The sequence below is a fragment of the Humulus lupulus genome, chromosome 2 (genome assembly GCF_963169125.1).
Source record: "Humulus lupulus chromosome 2, drHumLupu1.1, whole genome shotgun sequence".
NCBI lineage: Eukaryota > Viridiplantae > Streptophyta > Magnoliopsida > Rosales > Cannabaceae > Humulus > Humulus lupulus.
The window spans coordinates 7,540,064-7,557,231 of record NC_084794.1 but is presented as its reverse complement, the minus strand read 5'-3'; the positions used below and the strand labels follow the sequence as shown (position 1 = coordinate 7,557,231).

Below are 17,168 nucleotides of genomic sequence, written 5' to 3'. Positions count from 1 at the left end.
TTAAGAACTAATTTCACAGATTTCTTAGAAAATAATGAACACCAACAAACCTTGAAATCGATAAAATTAAGTTCAAACTAACTAAATCGATTAATCCAATTCAGCTACTAGAGTTTGGATCTTAGATTGCAAAAATTGAAAACTCATTAAATCGATAGAGTTGATCCATTACATTTTAAATATCTAGTTAACCAACACATTATTTCAATAAATTCTAAAAGATTTCATTCTCTTAAAAAAATTAGATAAAGAACAGGTTGGTTTTCAACGGATGAGCAGTCACATTCAAGATATATTGTAATAAATTGACAAGGTTGAAATACTAAAAATTGCCATATACATCATCACAAGTCAATAACCTTCAAGACCAGCAACAAATTGGACCATTTCTAATATATTTGGACAATGAAAGTGGACATTTCAACTTAAATCACTTACAGCTAGGGCTAACTAGTAGCTTTAGCTACTGTCACCTTCATTTATTAATTTTTTTGTTAATAATTGGGTGCAACTTCCATCCACTACCTTAGTCTTTTGCTAAAGATGTTATAGTGGCCAAGAAAGTTTGGTGCATAGCTTAAGAGACACTTTAATTTGATGATACTAAACTTGCACATGTACATGATTGAGGATCATATTAGTTTTTACTTACCAAAGGCTTGTAATATTTCATGGGTTTTGGATATAGAGTTTCTGAATTTGAACCCAAACTCTTAAAATAAGTTTGTTCTATGAAAGTTGTACCTATTTGATTAGTCTGTCAACTTATTTGGAATAGAGTAATGATATGTGCACCCAAAATATATACTCAAACATTACACACAGTGATGTGTCACTGTTTTTTAAAATAGTGAGTCTCAGTTTTATTAAATGTGATTGGTTAGGTTAAACTGCCACATCACTGTGTGTAATGTTTGAGTGTATATTTTGAGTGCACATATCATTTCTCTTTAGAATATTAGAACAAGTTGTTTGATGTAGTGGCAAGGATGTTCGAATTTCCTCAAATTTATGATTAAATAATAAATGAGCCACGTCTTTCACTTTAGCGTGTATTATTAATGTATTAAATTATGATTTAGTTGTTTATCAGTGTATAAATAAAAACTGATAATACAATATTTAAGTTATTGAAATTAGACTTCTATAACTAGTCAATAATACTCGAGATTATTCATTTAGTTATATGGTAATTATACTTAATTATGTTTCTTTTATGGATTTTAAAAAATAATAATGATATGTGCACCCAAAATTTGCACAAAAACATTATATACAGTGACGTGACAATATTTTTTAAAACAGTGAGTCTCAGTTTTAATAAATGTGATTGATTAAGCTAATCTGCTACGTTACTACGTGTAATGTTTATGTGCATATTTTGAATGCACATATCATTACCCTTAGAAAAAATAAAAAAAAATTTGTTGGGATATTTGTAAGCTTAGAATATCGTATTTGATGACTTGCAAAATTTTAGTTGGGATACTAGATTACAGTAATGTGTTTTAGTTGAAATACAAGAGTATAATTTTACTTTTTCTTTCCAAAGTTTCTATTTTAAGTGCAACTTTCACTAACATGGAGAAAATTATAGACTTACCCAACTTTGTAATTATTATATATAATATGGTTTCAAGAATTTAAGCTGATTATTAAGCAACATCCAAAATCTCTTTTAGTAGTATTTATTATTTTTGTTGAGGTTGTGAGATACGATCATAAATAATGACTTGCTCTCTTAATTTTTTGTTTAATATTCATTAAGTTTCCACGTGTCACATTACATCGTTTGGTGGCATGGAGTTAAATAAGGATAAGAGTAAACTAAATGTTAATGATTTTCGTACCTCGAAATTGAAACACCAACAATGTCCGACTTTATGCATTTTAATGAAAATAATTTAATAAGCAAATCATAATCTTCTTTTTTAATGATAACACAAGTCACTATCTTTGCTCACCTTATTCTACTCATCTAAATTACTTCTCTTAAATTCAGAAAACGATATGATAATTTAATAATTTTAGTTGGGGCTTGGGATTAAGCTATATTAACATTATTAATTAATTAATTAAATGATTTTTTTTTTTGGACTTTATGTCTTATCCCATTACTTAATTAGACATTGTATTTTGATAAATTATTTTTTTATCATGTGTTTTATAAAATGATTTAAATAAACATCTAAATTTAACTTTTATCAATTTTTTTTAACTAAAATTACAAATAATTTATAACTAGCACACTTATTTTGCCTACTAACTATATTATTATATTCAATGTTTTATTCATTAAAATTAGATTTTGAAGGCTATTTAAGCAATTTTATAAAATATAAGATAAAAAAAAATCTATCAAAACACTAAATTTAAAATGGTGGTTACATAAAATACACACTAAGAAAATAAATCACTTACAGTTAGGCTAGTAGCTATATAACATTATTAATTAATTAAGGTTCTGTTTGGTAAAATTTTTGTTTTTAAATTTTTTAAACACAAAAATGGAAATATTATTTTTAAAAAATAAAAATATGTTTGGTAACTATTTTTGTTTTTTGTTTTTAAAAACAAAAAATAATAAACGTGTTTGATAATTTTATTTTTATTTTTTGTTTAACAATATAAGGTGTTGATTTGAATAAGAGAAGAAAAAAAAAGTAAAAAAATAGTTTAAAATTTTTTTGAAAATAAAAAAAATTATTTTCAAAATTTAATAAATTTTAATTAAAATTTTAAAAAATAATAAATAAAAATAAAGTTACCAAATACATTTTATGTTTAATTATCAAATTTTTAATTAATTAAATAAAAAAACTATTTTTTTAAGTGTTACCAAACGCAACCTAAATGAATTTTTTTTTGACTTTATATTTTGTCTCATTACTTGTTTGAAACTTGTGTTTTGATAAATTAATTTTTGGATTATATTTTGTAAAATAATTTAAATAGACACCTAAATTCAATTTTTATCAAAATTTTTTGAACTAAAACCATAAATAATTTTATGAATTGATAACTAGCACACTTATTTTGCTTAATAAATATGTTATTATATTCAATTTTTTTATTCATTCAAATTATAGTTTAAAAGCTATTTGAATAATTTTATAAAATATAAGATTAATTTATCTAAAGGGAGAATTTAAATGGGTAATAAAATAAAATATACACTTAAATAATAAAATATAAAATCTTAATTAAACCCACCAAATTAAAGTCTATTAATTGTTGGGCCAAACCTGGGCCGAACAGGTCCAAGCCCATACCTCGGGTGGCGTGGGAGCCACTATTTCGGAAGCTGTGTATTGACTGATGCCAACTGCCTTGTGTCGGTGAAAGAATCCATCCAAGTCAGGAAAATTACACGCGCGCCCGAAAATATTACTTCCCCGACAAATATCCACGCGCCAGTTCATACACGAGTCATGATTACTCGCTCGTTCGAGTTTGTTAGATTACGCACCCGAGTTTAACTAACTCAGTCCGCTCCAAACCCCCCAGTGGGTCCTGGTTCGGGTCAACCAACTCGGAGAGTGTGGAACGCAGCCTCAACTCAGCGCGTACGAATGCGAATCCTCCACCATGGAGGTGTTTCCGCCAAGATGTCACTATCAACCAACCTCAAAATTAAAACCTCAACATTAACAAATATACAAAAATGAAAAAATATTTAAAATGCACCAAAACGATGTCGTTTCATCTTGACTGAGAATAATCATTGGCCTTTAGCAAATAAATTTATTCTCCAAAATAAATAAATTAATGAATAAAAATTCTCTTTTATTTATGTCGTCTTCACTTTTTATTTTTGGCAAATATTTTATTAAGACACATTCTGTTCTGTTCTGGCTTCTCCTTCATTCAGAATCACAACCTCCGAAACTCAGATATCTAGAAGCTCAAAAATGGTTCCATTCTCAACAACAAACCATTCCATTGTCATCTTCCCTACATTTCTATGATTTTCTTTCCTCTTTTGTACTGGTAATGATGTACTTGTCTAGAATTTTATTTTTTTGGAATTTTCAAGTGTTATTTACTGTAATATTTCGATTAAATTTCTTCGCTTTGTTGCTTTTGAGCTTGCATTGTCCTAAATTTGCTTGCTTTGAGTTTGAAATTGATTGGTTTTGATATCATTTGGTTCATTGTTTGGATGGATCTGAGTGATTGTTAAGTAATTTGTGAGGATTATACAGAAGCTGGTCACTTCTGCAACTGCATTTCCTTCTTATTCGTGTGTTTGTTATATGTATATCTATGTTTGTATGTATGGTGTTGTAATGAGCTGAGCTCAGTTTGTGATTTTGAAGCATTAATTTGCTTTTTTACGTTTATTATCTCCATGCCTGAGCGAGCTGAAAGCTAGTACCTTTCATATCTTTGTTTCTTTGCTGGAATTTGGATTTTTGATTGATAATGTTGTAATTCTAATCCTTATCTCCCGTCACTGAATGTCACTGAATCACAGGTTTGTGGGTTTTTCTTATAGACTCAGTCGGAGTTGAGGGTGCTTGTTATTGCTCTTACTGTACCGCATTGGAGAAGAATAGTCATATAGGGGAACTCTGCTGTTTCTGCAACCATGGTCCTAGGCTTGAGAACGAAGACCAGGAGGAGCTCTGCTGTTCAGATTGATTACCTTGTCCATATTCAGGAGATTAAGCCCTGGCCCCCATCACAGTCGCTTAGATCACTTCGAAGTGTGCTGATTCAATGGGAAAACGGTGACCGATGCTCAGGGTCAACAAGCGCTGTCGTTCCATCAATTGGGTCTATTGTTGGCGAGGGAAAAATTGAATTCAATGAATCTTTCAGGCTACCTGTGACTCTGCTAAGGGATATGTCTGTCAAAGGTGGGGATGGAGATGCATTCCAGAAGAATTGTTTGGAGCTCAACTTGTATGAGCCTCGAAGGGATAGGACCGTCAAGGGCCAGTTACTTGCTTCTGCCATTATAGATTTAGCAGAATATGGTGTGCCGAAAGAAACCTTAAGTGTTAGTACTCCAATGAACTGTAAGAGGAGCTTTAAAAACACAAATCAACCTGTTTTATATGCTACACTTCAGTCTGTTGAGAAGGCTCGCAGTAACACCTCATCTAGGGAGAGCTTATCAAGGGCGATGTCAATGGAAAATGTGGGTGGAGAATCAGTTTCAGCCTTGATGAATGAAGAATATGCTGAAGAAGCTGAAATTGCATCTTTCACTGATGATGATGTTTCCTCTCACTCTTCTGTTGCAGCTTCTTCTAATGGGGGGCTACATCCTCGTAATGAAGAGGTATTTTTCATTAAGTTTTTTCCTATCTTTTATCTTCACTATCAGTCTTGCTCTATTGCTACCGTGACTGCCGCTGTCTTTGGTGATTCCTACCATTAATAAGGAAACTATTGCTTCTTCAGCACGCACTATGATTGTGCGTGTGTGCATACGAGTAGAGTTTCATATGATTATGTCTTTTTTATAACCTGTTTTGCACCTTATTGCAGAATGGAATAGACACAAATGGGAGTAGCAAGAAAAATACTGGGTCCTCGAAACTACAGCTTGAAAAATCAAATCTAGTTCGACAGAACTCGTCAAGTGAAAATATGAGGCGAAGTTCGTCGCGCTCGTCATCAATAGACTTATCTTCTGATATGGGTAGTCCACAAAATAATCTTGCTTCTGTGTCCCACTCTCCAGTTTCAAATTCTGCCAAAATCCGGAAAAGTGTTGAGCGTGTTCATTCCTCTTCATCTTTGGTGAATGAAAATGTGGAAGAGAATTCTGACACAAGAAGAAGAAGCATTGACCATGAATATTTAGCTGAAGAGATTCACGGGAATGTTGCTAATGGAAGAAGTAATTTAACAAATGAGAATTCCCAGGCAGTTGAGCAACTGACATCCAATGGTAACTCCAAAGTTAATGGAAACAATAACGGACATGCTAAGGAAATTGGTAGAGATTTCTCGGAGGCGGCTGGAACAATTGATGACAACTATGATAACTCTACGGTGGACAGAGAAAGAAAAGAGGAAGAAAAGATTAAGGATGATGGGCAGCACTTAAATGAGGAAAGTTATTCAAAAGAAGATGAATTTAACATTGCACATGCACAAGGTGTTACCAGAAAGCAATCATTGGGAAGTGATACATCATCTCCAAGCAGGGAAAATCTTGGAATAAAAGAAAGTATTCTGAATAATGAAAGATTAAAACATGTGAAATCTGTTAGAGCAGACCCTTCTAGGAATGGATCAGTTGTTAGTAATCAGTATGCAGAGAGTAAGGAAACTGGTGTTCCAGGTGATGCTCCGAGCGGCATGGGTAGCCTCAGACTTAAGGAAAGAAAAGATGCTAAGGTCTTCCCAAGAGACACTAGAAGTGCCATTTTAGAAAGCAAGATGCAGCAGTTGGAGCACAGAATAAAAATGCTTGAAGGAGAGTTGAGGGAAGCTGCTGCAGTTGAGGCTTCTCTTTATTCAGTAATTGCTGAGCATGGAAGTTCTACAAGTAAGGTACACGCCCCAGCTAGGCGCCTTTCTCGGCTGTACCTTCATGCTTGCAGAGAGAGTTCCCAGTCTAGAAGGGCAAATGCAGCTAGAAGTGCTGTTTCAGGATTAGTTTTGGTTGCAAAAGCTTGTGGAAATGATGTCCCTAGGTATAGTATAGACTGTTAGCATAGTTTTTTCTGCATTTTCCTTTACATGTTTTTCTACTGTCTAGTCATCTTCTTTTAGCTATTTGTAATTTCATATTTGCATTAGCATCTTTGAGTGAACATTCTCTTCCAATGATATTTATAATTTTTTGGGTTCTTTTAAAGATAGGCTTAAGTAGAAATTGGATAAGACCATACTTAGCAGAATAATAATAATAGGATATCTCCTTTAAAGATCCCTGAGTTGGTTTGAGTTTTCTAAACAGAAGTTTCTCTGTTTATGTTAATATCTCTTTTGAATGATATATAATCTAATCTATCTAATGATTTCCCTCCTGTATTTATCCTATTTCCCCTGACATTTTCTCCAGGTTAACATATTGGCTGTCAAATTCTGTTGTGTTGAGAACAATAATAAGCCAAGCTGCTGGGAGCCTGGAGCTTCCACTTTCTACTGGTTCTTCAAATAATAGGAATGGCACTCAAAAGGTAAAAGGCAAGGTAACATCTCCCTTGAAATGGAAGGCATTCTCTCCCAGCAAAAGGGAAGGCATGGATCTCTTGTACAGCAGTTTAAGTGATTGGGAGGAGCCACATACATTTACACGTGCACTAGAAAAGATTGAAAGTTGGATTTTTTCTAGAATTGTTGAATCTATTTGGTGGCAGGTCAGAGTTTTCTCTAGTTTCTGAATTTCCAATTTCTGTAGCAAGAGCTTTCTTTAAGATTTTTTTTTTTTCGAGTGTGAATGTTTATATTTTTCTTTTCTCATTCCTTTCATTATTACTTGCAGACTTTGACCCCACACATGCAGTCTGTCCCGGAAAAAGATGTTGATAAAAATAATGGTCCTGGAACAAGAAAAAGCTACAGCAGGACTTCTAGTTTAGGTGATCAAGAAGAACAAGGGAATTTTTCATTAGACCTATGGAAGAAGGCCTTTAGAGATTCCTTCGAAAGGCTTTGTCCTGTACGGGCTGGGGGGCATGAATGTGGCTGCTTGCCTATGTTGGCCAGATTGGTAAGCTTACATGATCACATATTTCTTATTTTCTTTTGGGGTAGGGAAGTAGGGGGATGCAATTGGATATTATAGGTGCTTCCTATAAAAGAGTATTGTCATATGTAGAAAGTAACTCATATGTATGATTAACTGCAAAAGCTCAACAATGTTCAAATTTCATGAGCTGAACCGATATTAATGTCACCTGGTTAATATACAAAATTGTTGCTAGATGCATCTATTTATTTTCTGACAATTTTTTACCTTTATTATTTTTTCAATGCATAGATAATGGAGCAGTGCGTGGCAAGATTAGATGTGGCAATGTTCAATGCTATTCTTCGAGAATCTGGTGATGAGATTCCTACTGATCCTGTATCAGATCCCATCAGTGATTCTAAGGTCCTTCCAATTCCAGCTGGGAAATCAAGCTTTGGGGCTGGTGCACAACTGAAAGTTGCGGTAAGCTAACTTTAATGTTGGACGATTAGCTTCAATCTAATGCATTGTTTACTCATTTTGCTTCTTAGATTTATGTAAGACTTCAATAATTTGATTTCCCGGTGATGTCAAGTTCTAAATGATGACGATAGTATGGAATTATGCTTTTAACTTCAAAGCAAAGCTATTTCTAATTACTCCATTTGTGATTTCTGGATATATATTTTCTAATTTCACTGCATTTGTGCTTTATGTTAATTAGATTGGGAACTGGTCTAGATGGCTGACTGACCTATTTGGCATGGATGATGATGACCCACTTGACAAGAATGAGAACAGCCACGACAGTGATGATGAAAGACAAGATACAACCTTTAAGTCTTTCTATCTTCTTAATGCATTGAGTGATCTGCTGATGCTTCCAAAGGACATGCTCTTAAGTAGATCCATCAGAAAAGAGGTTCAACACACGAGCCGTACCCTTCTATTTAGACTCTGTATTCTCTGCCTTAATACTAATTATTCACTGTACTATTACTTTGAAGGTATGTCCCACATTTGCTGCACCATTGATAAGGAGAATTCTCGACAATTTTTCCCCAGATGAATTTTGCCCTGATCCAATCCCTGGTGTTGTGCTTGAAGCTCTAGAATCTGAGGTCAGTTAATTATATTATCTGCAACTATTCTTCTGCATTTTGTCAGCTTACAGTTCTGCTGACGAGTATTTCTCAAGACTTAGTAGATATGCTCCATATTTTCGAGAAAATAGTGGTATGATTTTAAGTTTAACCATCTTTGTTCTGTTTCGTATAGGATCCTACTGATGTAGGGGAGGAGGCTGCCACAAACTTCCCATGCGCCGCTGCTGCAATTTTCTATTCTCCACCTTCCACAGCTTCTGTTACAAGCGTAATTGGAGAGGTTGGAGGTCATGCACATCTAAAACGAAGTGGATCCTCACTGCTCAGAAAATCATACACTAGCGATGATGAGCTTGATGAATTGAACTCACCATTGGCCTTGATCATCAACGATGCTCCCCGCTCTTCGCCAGTGCCTACAAAATCAAGTTGGATTTCAAAAGAAAAGAACAATCAAAATACTCTCAGGTACGAGCTACTTCGAGATGTATGGATGGAAAGCGAGTGACTACAAAATACACACATGTTAATATAGATTTTTTGTTTTTGTTTTTTGGGGAAGTTGTACATCTTATAGTCGTAGATCCCATATTTTCTTACCAAAATGTAAAAGATGTGTATTCGAGAAAGACTCAAATGTTTGTTAAGAGCGTGTGTGCAATAATTTGAGAAAATAAATTTTTCATGGTAACGAATGTCTTTGATGTCTAGAAAAATAAAGATTGCTACAAGCGTTTCGTGTTGGTTTATTAGTTCTTATGTGTTTTGATTTATATTTTATTACTTTAAGCAGCAGCCAAAAAAAAAATGCAGCAGGAAAGGTCCACAAATTTGAGTGGAATTGGTCTGCATCTAAATGTCAATACTTTTGTGTGGCATCACAACTAAGAAGTCAGGCGTTTCATGAAACTAAAGAGTCAAACTTAAAAAAATAGAGAGTTAACAACCAGAAAGGCAAAAACAGTATAATATTGATACAAGAGCATTAGTTTATTAGGTCAAAATAGTATTTCTTTTCTTCTCGTCACTCTCATGACTACATTTTACAAACTCAGACGCTCATGACGGCACGTCTCATTACACCATATAACACGCGTAAAAAAAAAGGGTCAAAATTGCAAAAATAGGTTGGGATCTTCAACATGGAAAACCCCACCAAAGTCTACGATTCTCACATCATTACAGCATATTTACTATAAAGCCGGACGCAAAAATTTATGAAGACCCATGTGAACCAAATCAGGCAGTGAGCTTCTGCGAAGAACTGACAGCATTTATATGCTGGAGATGTAGGGCAGCCAACAACCCTTGCCAAGTTTCTCCTGGTGCATCAGTTACTTGAATATCAACAAGTTTCCTCTGCGTTTTGTAGTAGTCTTCCAATGACTTGCTCTGAGGAAAAGAAAAGAAAACAGCAAATAAGACAAACAACCTTATAGTGGTCCCCAGATACATATTATTAAAACGCAGTTTAAAAGTGGTTTGTTTGTATGTATACATACCTGCTCTGCATAGTTACTGAACTTCTCTTTCCAGAGTACTTCAGAATCAGAATCAGTAGTAGTGGAGACTTGTTGTCCATTCTGTGAGTACAGGTTTAGATTATAACCGGTGGCATTTCTCTTGCCCATATACTCTTGACAAGGAGTGAAGTTCCCAGTTCCTAGATTCTTCTTCTCCAAGTGCTCTCCTGTGCTCTTGAAATTCACAACTAAATCAATATCCGCAATTTGGTCAAGGATCTCCTGTGAAAAAAGAAAAATAAATTCAATTTGAAGGGAGCCCAAGTCAGTTTTTGCAGCAAAAATTAACATAGGCAAACCATTAAACATCATATGCAAACACAAATGTAACTAATTATGCTAGTAATTGACCACAAATTGCCATTTTCTTGGAACTTACAGCTTGGATGCTTGTTCGAGGAATTCCATCAAGAATGAAACCAGTTTCACCTCTGCAGTAGCCTTCTTCAAGTCTCTTAGACAACAGAGGAAATATTATTTCCTCAGGCACAAGCTTGCCCTCATTCACTGCATTAGCAATCTAATTGCCCAAAAGAGTTAAAATAAAAAAGAATTAGTCTAAGAATAATCATTCAAAAAATAGAAAGCAAGACAATATATAATATATATTTTAAATGTTTGCAAACCTTCCTAATTCTTAAAACTTCTACGCAAAAACATGGGTCTAGTATAAAAGACCATAAATTTAAGCATCACATGTTAGTTGTATGCACGTTAGGGCTTAACGTACTAAAATATCAAACTTAGAAAATACATTTATTCACTTTCATCCACAAACAAACAGAAAAAAAAAGCATAAAAAGTAAAAGAAACAAAGAAGCTTCCTTCACTAGTTTAAAAATTTCAAATGAAGATCAAAATAGATATCAATTATCAAAAGCTAACCCACTTTATTTGGACAAACTAAATTCTCCCAATAACATTGGAAGCCCAACAATCTTTAACATCCATGAAAACAACCAAAATTTAAGTTAAATAAAAAAGGAAAAAAAAAATCAAATCTTGATTAAACAAGAGGGAATAAATAATGACCTGTTTGTAGAGAGAAGAGCGAGGATTGAGCTCCTGGCGAACAAGGGTTCCCATGGAAATGTGAGGAACTTGTAGAAGCTTCGAGAGCCTTTCGGCGTACACGTGTTTCTTCGCGGTTCGATCACCGATCACCACCCATTGAACCCCTCTTCCAGGGACAAATCCCTCCGAGTCCACCAGCGGCTTCGCCTGGCGCCGATCCCCGTGTCCCCACTCTTCTTCCTCTTCGGAATCATAATAGTCGTACTGTACCTGAGCCGCAGAAGCCGATCCGTAGCCTCGGCGGAAGCCGAGCCCCAGAAGGCGGCGAGCCAGAGATGGAGCAACCACACTCAGACGGTTGAGTCCGGCCATGGCGGCGTGAGCTTACTGAAAGGGAAGGGTTTTAGAGAAAAGACTTTAGAGAGAGAAAGTATGGCAAGAAAATGGGAAGAATAGAGCTGAGAGTAAAGAGTAGATATTAAAGAGAAATACATAAATACCCTTGTTAGATGCTTTAATTTACAGTTATGCCACGCTTGTCCTTGTTATTCGCGCGAACCAGGGGTTCTAATTGTTCCGCGTTGAGTGGGTTGGAATCAGCTACGGCCTGCATTACCCTGTTTTCTTTGAATTTTTTTGGGGGTGTTTAATTGAATTAAAGTGAATTTATTGTTGGGTTTGGTAGTACTTTATATTATTGTTATAAAAAAGAAAAAAAATAGAAAAATAGAAAAAAGTTTTCCAACACTGCAATGATAATGTTATGTACAAAATCATGTAAAATTTTATTTATGCAAAGGGTATTTGGAGTTTAAAACACAAGTATAAAAATAAGGCAAATTCTTTAGTCCCTCTCGTGACTTAGTCCCATAAGTGGGGTCCATTAAATTTTCCAAGTGTCATGATGTAGGCTAGTTTGGTGTATTTATTTTTATAGTGTTTTACCTATAGAATTGGTAATATAAACCGATTGTGAATAGTTGTATTAATGTGAGTGTTAAAAATAAGAGCAATGAGGTAATTTTACGTCCAGAAAAGTGTACAGTTGAGGAGAATATGATCATCTTGGTAATGATTTGTAACTTATTTACGATATTGGTAAAATATCATTTTGCCACATGTAAGTAATTTTGAAGTAAGTGGTAAGTAATAATGTTATAGCAGAAAGTAAAAAAATCTGAACTAATCAGTTTAATTTTTTATTTTTTTTTATGTGTGTGTGTGTGAATTGTGTTAGTAAAAGCTTAAAATATGTTTTAATGGTTAGATGAATATATTAGCACTAATTATGTACCTTAGTGTTGTATAGTTAATTTTGTATAAATTTTGACCATTATGGTATTAGATACCTAAGAGTTTCACTTTTCATAAATATTTTTTTAATGAATTTTTTTGTAACAAAATTAGAGTAGATTGTAAGAGTGCCAGAATATTAATATTACTAAATGTAATGTAACTAAGATTAGGGCATGATGCATGGTAACTTTAATAGCTTTCATCTTTTTTCTCTTATTTAAAAATTTACCTAATTCTCTTGCAATCACGTTGGTATATTCTCACAAATAAAATAATTCTTACAAATTAAACAACAACACTGTACAATTTGCACTTAACTTTCTAACAAAAAAACTTGAATGAAACCAAAAAATATCACAATGACTTTCATCAAACGGGGCTTGTACAAGACAATTGTTAATAAATGTTATCATTAACTCAAACCACATTTAATTATGAAAACTAGTCATGGTCATACATAAATAATAATTAATTTCCTAAGAGTTATCAATGGGTATATGTGTATTTTAACACATCATCAACCAAACACCACAATCTCACCATCCACCATGGATTCCATGGCTGAAAATAGATGAAGGACTAAGTCCTTCAAATCCAAGTGAGGGACTAAAGAATTGCCCTAAAAATAATGATTCTTTTGTACAATTTTTTTTGGGCTTAGTAGGTGATATATTATTTTATAAAATATAATGTTTAGATTAAATAATATGACGAATGAATTTGTCATATATTGTAACATAATAATATTGAGAGTTACAAATTGGACAATGTGTATATCCCAATTGTGTAACATATTTTTGGAGTTACAAAATCGATTATAAATTTGTAACTTCCAAATATCACTCAATAATGTGTAGATTGAGAGTTACACATATTTTTTTATTGAAATTCATAAAGCCATAATGTGATATGGTTGTTGAAAATATGTTTTTAACTTTGTTGTTGAATATATGTTTTTAACTCCCATTATATGTATAGATGTTACAAAATCATGTGGGAAAAGTATTGTGACGTTTTGGAAAAATGTGCAAAATTGGGAGGCTCTAACAGCCTTTAGGCCACGACCACAAGCATCCTAGGTCGCGATTTAGGAGTCAGAGGCTAGCGTCCAGGCCGTGGCTTGGCGTGCCAGCAGCCAAATTCTATTTTGCCTATTTTCCATTTTGAACGGTTTTAACATCTCAAGTAACTCTCAATTCATCATTTTAATTCCATAAATATCAAATTAAACATTGAAAACAACCAAGGGATTGATAGAATGTGAAATTTAAAGAGTGTCTCAAAACTCTATAAATACACTACTACAAAAATTGTGTTTTAAGACCATTTAGAAAGGACATTAAATATTTTTCATGACCCAACTAAATGGGTCATGAAATCTAGAGTCATTAAAAACATTTATTTTTTATGACCCTTAAAAATGGTCATGAAAGTTAATTCACCTCCTTTTATATGGGTCATGAAAAGTGGTCTGCGTATGGACCACATTTCATGACCCATATAAAGAGACAAGAATTATATTAGTTTTTTTTTCTGCCTCAGGACCATATTTCATGTCCCTTATAAGGGACGTTAAACATATTAATTTTTTATTTTTAAATCCCACTATATATATATTTACAATTTAATTAATATAAATATAATTTTAGAAATTAATTTTTTTTCATTAATATAAAAGAATATTTACAAAATTTATTACACCTATAACAAAATTAATATGTACTAGTGCCTTAATAATATGATTTTGGACTAATGGTAGCATATCACGTGCTCATTATTGTTTTATCTCATCAAGCTATCCTTCCATTTGTGTTTGGTGAGCAACAAAAAATAGAATGAAATTATTAATAAAATTGGTTGTTAATTAATATTAATTTTATAGTATTAACATAATTATATTTGAACTCAAAAATCAGTCCACAACACAAATTATTCATAATTTATCAAATAAAAGATACATTTAAAAATAATAACCTAAAATAAAATTCAGAAAACATATATTTCTCAAAATCAATTCATAATTTGTGCAATAAATGACAACTCAAAACTTATCCAATCACGTAATTTATAGTTGACAAAAAAACTTATAATTTATCCAACTTATAATTAGCTTAAGATATATTTCAGACATTCAGAAAACAACACACAAACATCATTAAATTTGATTAGATCCCATGCATTATATAATTATATAAACTATAAAGTTGCCAGTTATATACCTAAGAGGCCAAGATAATGAGAAGTATAGTACCAGAGCAGAGTTCACTACACGTAGAAAGGCTGAACATCGATTGATTTAGGCAGTTTTTTTTATTTTAAAATCTAGATTTTGGTTTTTGGTTCGGATTGGTGTAATCTAAAAATCGACCGACCTACTTACAACACCAAAAAAACTGACTAATTTAGACCGCAGTTTGGTCGGTTAAAACCGCCCAAACCTAACGTGATTTTTTTATTTATTTTTTAAATAATATTTTAGGAAATTTAAGTTAAAAAATAAAGATTATTGGAATCCATTTTTTTAGCTTTTTTTAATATGAAAATAATTCATTTAATTTGTTAACTTGAAGATTTGAAAACCTAAACACATGATTACAATGTTACATCCACAAATTTGGAACCAAAGCATATTCGGTCGGTTTCGATTTGTACGGTCGGTTTGCGACCAACTTATAAACCGACCGATTTAATGTCAGTTTTCGCGAAGGTGGTTTCAATGGTTTTCGGTTCCGTTGGTTTTAGTTTTTTTGGTGTTCGGGCAGTCGGTTTGAGCTATTTATTCGATTTTTTTTGATTTTTTGCACAACCATAACACGTGGCAGCAGGTGGGGGGAGCACGATACCTTCACAAATAAACCTTATATTTCAATATATATATATGAATGATCATTGGCTCATTCGCGCCCGACCCGATTGAAACTCCTTGAAACTGTATGCAGTGTATGGCCTTTCTTCAATGCAAGGGAGGGAGGAATTTTGGAGTTAGGTAGGAGTGGAAATTTCGAAGGAAGGGTGCCCTATTTTGATGATGGGCAATCTTAATAGAACCTTGCGTGATTCAGAATGTATCAACTATTCTAAAGAAGGAACCACGTCATATTATTCTTTTGATTTGAGGAGGATGGTGTCTAGTACTGGGCTAGTTGATCTTGGGGCCGTCGGGACTTTGTTTACTTGGAGGAAAAGGATATCAACAGTAGGTGGGCTGAGTTCACTAAAAAGAGCTAGGCTGGATAGATGCTTGGGGTACTTTGATTGGAGACTCTCATTCCCCTCTGCTACAATGTTGAATGTGCCCACTTTATCGTCAAATCATAATCCAATTGTTTGGGACACGTTGGGGGACAAGGCTAGATTATGAAAGTTATTTAAGTATGAGAACATGTGGGCAAGGGACCTAAGATGTTTCAGGGTGGTCAAGAAAGCGTGAGGCTCAGTTCAACTTGATATGCCGATGAAGGCCTTCAGAGCTAAGCTTAATGCAACTAGGAAGAGCCTCTCGAAATGGAACAATGAGCAGTTCAGGGTCGTCAAAATCAGATTGCTGAGGCAAAAATGAAGTTACTTCAAGTAGAATCAGCCACTATTCCCGACCCTCTTTTGGAGGAGGAAACTAGAGGTGCTCTTAATGAAGCTTTGAGGAGAGAAGAGGTCCATTGGAGATAAAAATCAAGAGTCAACTGGCTCAAAGATGGTGACAGAAGCATGAAGTTTTTCCACGTGTCTACCATCCTCAGAAGTCGGAAAAACGCAATCACATCTTTGAAGAATGAGGGTAGATAGGTTTACAAGAGGAAAGCGATTAGCGATTGTTTCATGAGGAAATTCAAGGAAACGTTCCAAGCACCACCAACAGTCTTTCTGGATGAGGATACACATAACAGTTGATTTTGTCGCTTAGGTCGGCTTAGGTCGACTGTATTTTAACTTTTGAATTGTAATACATTTTTGAAACAGTATTTTGGGATCCCAATGTATTTTTTTTATAACTTTAATGGATGTCCAAACCTTTTATACCAAATTTTTATTAAATGAGTTTAACACTGAGTTAATCACACTTTTCAGTCTACAACCTCAATTAGCGAGTTATTGACACATTTTAAAAGCTCATGTTAACGACTCTAAGGTAGTAGGGCGTTACAATGTCTCAATCTTTCGTCTATTAGCTAACTAGTGGGTGCTAAAAAAATCCAATACTAAGTAAAATCCATTTACAAATGAATCACCACTAGTGGGAGCGTCACGACAATCATCCATCATTAATCCTTCAGATTATTGGAGATTTAATCAATATAAATCATACAAAAATTTATCTATAAGCCACCAATTTGAAGCTTTTAAAGCCACCACCAAGGACCAGTAAAATTAATTACAAAATAAATCACTAAATAGATCCAAAACATACTTAACAAACAAAAATTGCCTCAAAAATTAAAAGCCACTATCACTCCTTCAGAATTGGGGATTTTCATCAAACAAGATCATGAATATACCTTAACCAATAAACTACCAAGTCGATGCGCAATCTCCCAATCCACTTCAATATCTACTACCCGCAATTGTAAACACAACAATACTATCTGCAAAAAA

The 17,168-nt window shown here is 33.6% G+C and overlaps 2 protein-coding genes across 3 annotated transcripts; one reads left to right on the top strand and one right to left on the bottom strand.

Annotated features, from left to right (window-relative positions):
• Positions 1-3,831: 3,831 nt before the first annotated feature.
• LOC133817104 (uncharacterized) lies at positions 3,832-9,497 on the top strand. Of its 2 annotated transcripts, none has more exons than XM_062249503.1 (9): positions 3,832-3,990; positions 4,499-5,290; positions 5,500-6,656; positions 7,028-7,325; positions 7,451-7,678; positions 7,949-8,122; positions 8,364-8,561; positions 8,647-8,760; positions 8,918-9,497. In XM_062249503.1, exons 2-9 carry the CDS (start codon positions 4,592-4,594, stop codon positions 9,251-9,253), a joined length of 3,204 nt encoding a protein of 1,067 aa, XP_062105487.1. In that variant the 5' UTR covers positions 3,832-3,990; positions 4,499-4,591; the 3' UTR covers positions 9,254-9,497. The 2 variants fall into 2 exon arrangements, with proteins under 2 accessions (XP_062105487.1, XP_062105486.1); XM_062249502.1 differs by having other exon boundaries at positions 4,478-5,290.
• Positions 9,498-9,698: 201 nt separating this feature from the next.
• LOC133817105 (probable adenylate kinase 7, mitochondrial) lies at positions 9,699-11,741 on the bottom strand. Its single transcript, XM_062249504.1, has 4 exons — positions 11,301-11,741; positions 10,648-10,788; positions 10,248-10,490; positions 9,699-10,137 (listed from the first exon to the last, which is right to left on the bottom strand). The coding sequence occupies exons 1-4, from the start codon at positions 11,652-11,654 to the stop codon at positions 9,985-9,987; spliced, it is 891 nt and encodes a 296-aa protein (XP_062105488.1). The 5' UTR covers positions 11,655-11,741; the 3' UTR covers positions 9,699-9,984.
• Between the last annotated feature and the right edge of the window lie 5,427 nt (positions 11,742-17,168).

Coding starts and splice junctions, on each gene's coding strand:
- LOC133817104 (XM_062249503.1), top strand. CDS start 4,592: ATGGTCCTAGGCTTGAGAACGAAGACCAGGAGGAGCTCTGCTGTTCAG. Junction 7,326..7,450: donor TTGAATCTATTTGGTGGCAG/GTCAGAGTTTTC, acceptor TATTACTTGCAG/ACTTTGACCCCACACATGCA. Junction 8,562..8,646: donor GTAGATCCATCAGAAAAGAG/GTTCAACACACG, acceptor ATTACTTTGAAG/GTATGTCCCACATTTGCTGC.
- LOC133817105 (XM_062249504.1), bottom strand. CDS start 11,654: ATGGCCGGACTCAACCGTCTGAGTGTGGTTGCTCCATCTCTGGCTCGC. Junction 10,789..11,300: donor GCTCTTCTCTCTACAAACAG/GTCATTATTTAT, acceptor TTGGGCAATTAG/ATTGCTAATGCAGTGAATGA. Junction 10,491..10,647: donor CTCGAACAAGCATCCAAGCT/GTAAGTTCCAAG, acceptor CTTTTTTCACAG/GAGATCCTTGACCAAATTGC.